The following is a 6795-nucleotide window of genomic DNA, read 5'->3' on the forward strand; positions in this document are numbered from 1 at the left end:
TATCATAGAAATAATAAATACATAGACGCCCTATTGGCCGCTGCAGCGTACGTCAACGGCGCCGCCATGTTGGGGATGGCAACTTTCCCATACCTCTCATACCGGGAATTGAGAAAAATGCATGTTTTGTGCGCTGTTTGGGGCTGTACACATCGCCACACAATTGAAAACAGCTTTCGAGGAATTACCTTTCACAAGCAAGACTGAACGTTTGTTTTTGGTTGTATTTGGTCATGATTTAATTAGTAATAGTAACGTTCAGAGGATACATTTAAAAATACTACTGTTATTGTGTCACGAAATGTAGTTTAAATAGTTTTTCAGTCGACAATGTAGTTGTTTAAAGCTCAAATATGTGGTTTGTTTATAAAGATAGCACCTATTTAAAAATTTGATCTGACGTTTTCGGAGTTGTAAGATGCGCTCAGCGCTCGTCTACCCCGCCTGGAACAGCCGTACCTCGGTCAGTGCTTCTGAAGTGTTGCCGCTGACTCGGATGTCTGTAGTCTAGTGGTTAAACATGAGATATAATTCGTCTTGTGTATATCTAACGGGCGATCTTTGGTCTCATTAATCTATAAATGGTTCCCTGGCAAATCGTTTTGGCTGAGGGCAAAGTGAAGTTTCATAACTTTATATTTAGGCTATTTTAACATTGTATCCTGCTGTATGTTTGACTGAAGCTACTTCTGTTATAATGGCTACTATTACTGATCAATAAAACCTGAAATTTAACAAAAAGAGTTAAATATTAAAGTCACTATTTAACTTATTTTTTATTGTGTATATTCTGTAATTGATATTTCTTATTATATTGCTATTATTATAGTATTATTAATAAACTGCTATTATCAATATTTTTATGATTGTATTATTGTACTTATGATATTATATAATTATACTAATCATTACTATTTTATTTGCTGTATACTATTTGTTTATTTTATTGACTAAACTATTTACAATTACTTCTCACTTTATGTTATATTTACTATTTGCATTGCACTAGTTGTACCATAACGTATTATTATAAAGGATCCATCAGTTATCTTTGTTATTGCTAAAATCTGGTCAATCACAGAAAATGCTTTTTCCACAATAAGAAAACTTAAATTATATCTCAGTATGGGGGTCTTCACCATTCTTATCCAAGAATAAAAAGCCAGATACATGACAAGCCTGAGCTTAATTGACCATTCTTTATTAAAAAAAATATTTTACAAGTCTAACTATCGAGATTTTAAATATCTAGAGATGGAACTTTTTGTACACCACATACACACCACTGAAATCGGTTGATAAATGTAAAAACAGTTTGTTTCTATCCAGAAAAAACGCTGCTCCCCCGTTTACTTACATTTGATTACAGTGCAGTCTTGCCCTCAGCAAAATGGCGGACCCGTTGACGTATCGCAGCAACGTTCCAAAGCGGACAATAGGGCATCTATGTATTTATTATGTCTATGGGTCGTATCATGTGATCATTACGTTACGCCGATGTTATTATTTTAAGTTTAAAATAAATGTTTATTTGATATTATTTTATTAATGTATATGCATTCAAAATGTGTAAGTAAATTAAGTTTTCAAAGCAGTGAAATCCTAGTAAAATATTTCAACACGAATGCATAATAATCACACATTTGACCAAATTATTTAATTATTTATTTAAATTTAAATTTCATTTAAATTTTACATGATCATTTTATTCATTTATATTTATTAGAAGTAAGTAAAACAAGTTTCACTCTTTATTATGATAAAGCAGTGAAATGTAAAGCAAGACACATTTCAATAAAAAAAACGGCATATATTGCAATACTAAAGACATTAGACTAAATTTGTGCACATTGCAGTATTTACATGGCACTTCAACTTATCATGATTTGAGTTTACATTCATTTATAATATTTACATTTACATAATAATGTTAATTTATTTTATTTGAAATGTCTAAATAAAATAAAATAATTCTAAAAGGTTATATCACAATGTTTTAAATAAACGTATATTTGATTTATTATTTATATATATATACATTTAGAACATATTATTAACCCTATATTATATTTGAATGATGGAATATTTTTTCCATGAAATTTTGTTTGTTAGTTTGTTTGTTTTTACACAAAATAGCAATAAAAGAGACTTTGAATATTAACATTTTCCCTAAGAAATAGATTTTTTAGCCTAATGAATTGTGTATTTGTATTGCGTTCTTTAATGTTACTGATTAGACAAGTGAAGTGGCAGTGAAGACAAGTCAGCTTTTCTTGTTTTTCCAAAACATGTTTATTATTGGCATCATAAAAAGTCAGTTAGATGTCCTGGACCATTTGAATGAATCTGTTCTGGGGTGGGAGAAGTCCGAGAAAAGGGGGAGGTACGGGGATAAAAAGTGCCGTGAAAAGGCTAGTTGCTATGCTGCAAGAGCGCAGCGAGGTGAGTTCACTGTTTAGCGGCGGTCAGATTGAAGCAGCCGCGCTGGTGGAACTGCATGTCCCTCACACGGCGCATGGACTGAATCTGAGGCTGGAAGGCGCAAAACTCGTTGTAGTGTCTGTAGTCTCCGCACTCAAACAGATACTGGTATCCTCTGTAGCCGGGGTACTGGTATCCCACCCAACTTTAAAAAGAAGACGAGAGTCATTCAGAATGTGTGAAAGATGGGATATTATTGCTGTTTGGTTAGTTTTGATGTGTTACTCACGCTCCACCGGGGACCCTCACGCTGCCCACTCTGTCGCAGAAGCCATGCGCCCACAGGGTTGGCACGTCATCCTCCTGGATCTCCATCTTGTTGCCCTTGAAGTCGGACAGCTCAAACAAGCAGATCTTGTGCTCCATGGGGTCCTGTAGGGATCATGACCTATTAGAAGCATGCATTTGAAATCAGTTAGTGTAAAGGAGCAGTTGCAAAGTGTCCTACCATGCGGATGGGTCTGATGGACATGAGACAATCACTGCGGTAGCTGTTTGACCAGGTGTCCCAGCGAGGATACTCGCCCTTCTCCAGGATGAACATCTCGCCACGGAAGTTAGTCTGCTCGAAGGCAACAAAGCTGAAGACATGCACATCATGGACAGATGTGTACCAGACAGTGGATGAGGGGGGGAAAAGGGATGACAGCATGAGTTTGGAGGGGAAAGGATGGTACCAACTAAATAAACTTGGTATCTCAATGATCCTAAAATAACTCTGATTTATGCTTTTCTCATCCACTTTAGACACAATCCATTGGTCAGTGACTTACGGGCCACACTCGACAATGATACTGCGGACTCTGTCCATTCCTTGTTCACAAACGTTCATGCACTCCTTCTGGACCTCCATCATCTTGCCCTGGAAGTTCTCCTGGTCGTACAGGAAGATCTGCAAGAGGAGAAGATGTAGACCATGAGCAGGTATCCGTATCCCACTTACTTTTTTAATTTTACTATTGACTTCATGGATAGTCTCTAATCATCTTTTTGCAGTGAACCTTTTGGGAACCATCTTAAAAGAACCATTTTTCTTAGTGTGAAGAACATTTAAATAATCTTAAGAACCTTTTTGCACTATAAAGTTTCCATGGAGGCTAAAGGTTCTGAATGGAACTTTATATGCAAAAAAAGAACTTTTATTTTTAAGACTGCTGAAGAATCCTTTAGAATCCGCAAAGAACAGTTCTTAAAAGAACATTTTAACAATTTAAAGAATAATTTTTTGGAATGACATTAAAGGGTCTTCATGGAACCATTTTTAAGAGTGTAGGTTTCATGGTAATCCCAACATTACTTAAATGTCAGTAGGTGGTTTGTCTGCCCAAATCCAGTCCTTCAAACCAGCTGAACGCAGATACTTACTTTGTAGTTCCCCATGAGTCCGGGGTCTCCGGTCTTGGGGGCCTTGCTGGTGGCGGCAGGGGCGGGAGCTCCCTTGTCCTTGGCATCAATGCCCTGGTTGGAGGCGGACTTGGTGGTCTGAGACATGGTGAAGGGGTTCAAGAACGTCTGTGGGAGAAAAAGCAAAGGGTTGGAAAGGTCATGAGGCTTGAAATTGGTGCATATACTCCAGAATATCCATCAGGGCTGGTGTTGTGGGATAGGGCTTGAATGTTAGGGATGGTAGGGTTTGGGCTCTGCATTTAAAATGGCTGCTTTCAATCCCACAAAAACCAAAACAGAAAAATAAGTGAATCCAGGGCAATTCCCTACGCTACATCCATGAGATAACAGTGAAGGGACTCCCAGCTGTAGCTGTATCCACTTGACCTGGGCTCTTACCTGCTTGAGTACAGCTGTGCTGGGATGGCTGGCTCGTGCTGGCCCCCTCTGACCAGTGCTCTAACTTTTATACCCTGGCAAGGGGAGTACAGAGGCGCTCGGCGTACAATAGAAACACGCCGTCATCAGAGTTTGCCCGTGCCAAAGCCGCAGGGTCATCGCATAGCCCAGAAGGCTCTCCCCGCAGCGCCTGTAAGCATTTTACTGTCAATGGAAAGCCCTGACAATAGCACTTTCCCCTTTAGCCTGCACTCTATGCTATAGGCTACATATGGACGAAACGTATACACACAGGTCAGAGGTCACGTGATGCTAATCCACTCTACTCTGCTCTCTGACTCTCTTGAGTATATCTGATGTGATGTTTGCATCAGAGTTACACTCTTATTTCAAATGCAACTATGTGGAGAACAAAACATTTGACATATAAGTTAATATAATATTATGATATTTTTTTAAATTGTAAGTACAATTATTATTTTCATATTTTTCATTGATTTTGTTGTATAAATATATATAGATATATAGATATATAAAACAAAATATGAAAATAATAATTGTGGCATACTATTGGCCATAAGAAAAGAAACGTCTATATACCATATTGATAAATACAAGATATACCAGTTTGAAAATGTAATATTAAGCCTAAAAGAAACAATGAGAAACTGAATGATTGGGGTTGGGAATCATTGCGTTTCGGATGATTTCTTAGGATTAATATTACATGTTAAATGGCATTTTTAAATCATGCCTGTGTCTTTAAATGTAGTATATGTGTTAGCAGAGGCAGAGTGAGCTTGTTATGCAACTGAAGGATTCCACATGGACTTCCACAGAATCTCACTGGGACTCTTTGAACCTGCGCTGTGAGATTTACGGCTACAATCTTCTGAAATGAATGCTGCAATAGCCCTGTAACAACTGCAATATCTCTCCTTACTGACTCACTGAATGATTAGAAATAACCTTTGAAAAATATGGAGCAGCCTACGAACCTTAACGTGATTTAGCTTTATAGAAGGCTTTTACTGTTTTTATCTATCTTCATTTATATACCGGTAGTAAATGTTGTTGTTTTCTGACATGAACTTGAGCTGCATTTTTAAAATGTGATATACACAAATAAAAAAAAGTTTTTCATTAGAGTTGTTTTGTCACAGTCACATTTTTTGTTTAATTTGACATGATATGTCCTTTATTTGCAATGATTAAATGCCAGAATTCTGTGTTTTACTGATAAAAACAACAAATAATCCAGAGTGGTTCAATAATTTTTGTCAGGTTTTCCCTATGAGACTATATGGAAATGCCAGTTCTGAATTATATAAATAATAACAAGTATGATGACAATAAATGGAGAAATGTGACAAATAATATTGCAATACCAATCGTTCTAAAGCATGGGTTTTTTATTCAGCAAGGATGCATTAAATTGATCAATAGTGCAGTAAAGACATTTATAATGTTACAAAAGGTTTATATTTCAAATGAATGCTGTATTAAGCTGCACAACTGTTTTTAACATCAGAATAAGAAATGTTTCTTGAGCCGCAAATCTCCATATCAGAATGATTTCTGAAGGATCGTGCGACACTGAAGACTGCAGTAAATTCAGCTTTGATCACAGGAATAAATTAAATTTTAAATATATTTAAATAGAAAATAATTATTATAAATTGTAATAATATTTCACAATATTCAGCATTTTTGATCAAATAAATGCAGGCTTGGTGAGCATAAGAGAATTATAACATTAAAAGACATTAAAAAGTCTTACCGACACCAATTTTTTTTAGGGTAATTTGCAAGTGAACATGCAAAGCTTTTGTAAAATGCATTAGATTTCTATTTTTCATCGATTCAAATCTAGAATATGTAAGAGGATTAATACATAATCATCTTCAGCATGTTTAATTTTTCAATGTTTTTTTTTTTAAGTGTTTAATTAGCTTTTCCCCCACTTTTTCAACTCTGTGAAACTATAAAAAACCATAGGGACCTAAATTAATTTCTTCCCTCCACATATTTAAAGGATATCTATGTTTTTATATTTGCCAAATTATTCTAGTGCACAAAACAAGGGGCATTTTGAAACATTATTTTTGCATCGTTGCTTACAGCACACTGCAAACATTTAAAATAATTGAATTTCTTTTATTACTGTAAGTGCCTGACATCTTCATAGCATAACTGTAGACATGCAGTGACCTCGCCTGCCATCAGTCGTTCTTTTTTAACGCATTCACCAAGCCAAAACGAGAGCATCATAATTGAACGAGACCAAGACCACCGCATCTCTCCCTGAGCATGACACCGTCTCAGATCCGTATGATCTGTATGTGCTTGTGACAGGTCTGGGTGTCCAGGCCTGGGCGCAGAGATTGGCCCGGCGGGGATAGTGTGGCGTTTGCACTTCTCCAGCTGTATAGATTTAACCCCTCCTTTGTCAGCTGGACAATGGCAGTCCCCTCCCTCGCTGCTGAGCCGGGGCTTTTACTGGGCCCTTTGCCAGGGGAGGCTTTAAAA

At 36.7% G+C, this 6795-nt stretch overlaps 1 protein-coding gene across 1 annotated transcript; it reads right to left on the reverse strand.

Moving 5' to 3' along the window:
* Positions 1-2263: 2263 nt before the first annotated feature.
* crybb1 (crystallin, beta B1) lies at positions 2264-4356 on the reverse strand. Its single transcript, XM_056261434.1, has 6 exons — positions 4267-4356; positions 3847-3993; positions 3255-3373; positions 2930-3062; positions 2711-2853; positions 2264-2626 (listed from the first exon to the last, which is right to left on the reverse strand). The coding sequence occupies exons 2-6, from the start codon at positions 3970-3972 to the stop codon at positions 2449-2451; spliced, it is 699 nt and encodes a 232-aa protein (XP_056117409.1). The 5' UTR covers positions 3973-3993; positions 4267-4356; the 3' UTR covers positions 2264-2448.
* Positions 4357-6795: the final 2439 nt, after the last annotated feature.

This window comes from Rhinichthys klamathensis, unplaced genomic scaffold, assembly GCF_029890125.1.
Source record: "Rhinichthys klamathensis goyatoka isolate OS25496 unplaced genomic scaffold, OSU_Roscu_1.1 h1tg000183l_1, whole genome shotgun sequence".
NCBI classification, from domain to species: Eukaryota; Metazoa; Chordata; class Actinopteri; order Cypriniformes; family Leuciscidae; genus Rhinichthys; species Rhinichthys klamathensis.

Coding starts and splice junctions, on each gene's coding strand:
- crybb1 (XM_056261434.1), bottom strand. CDS start 3,972: ATGTCTCAGACCACCAAGTCCGCCTCCAACCAGGGCATTGATGCCAAG. Junction 2,854..2,929: donor CCATCAGACCCATCCGCATG/GTAGGACACTTT, acceptor TGATCCCTACAG/GACCCCATGGAGCACAAGAT. Junction 2,627..2,710: donor GTGAGGGTCCCCGGTGGAGC/GTGAGTAACACA, acceptor TTCTTTTTAAAG/TTGGGTGGGATACCAGTACC.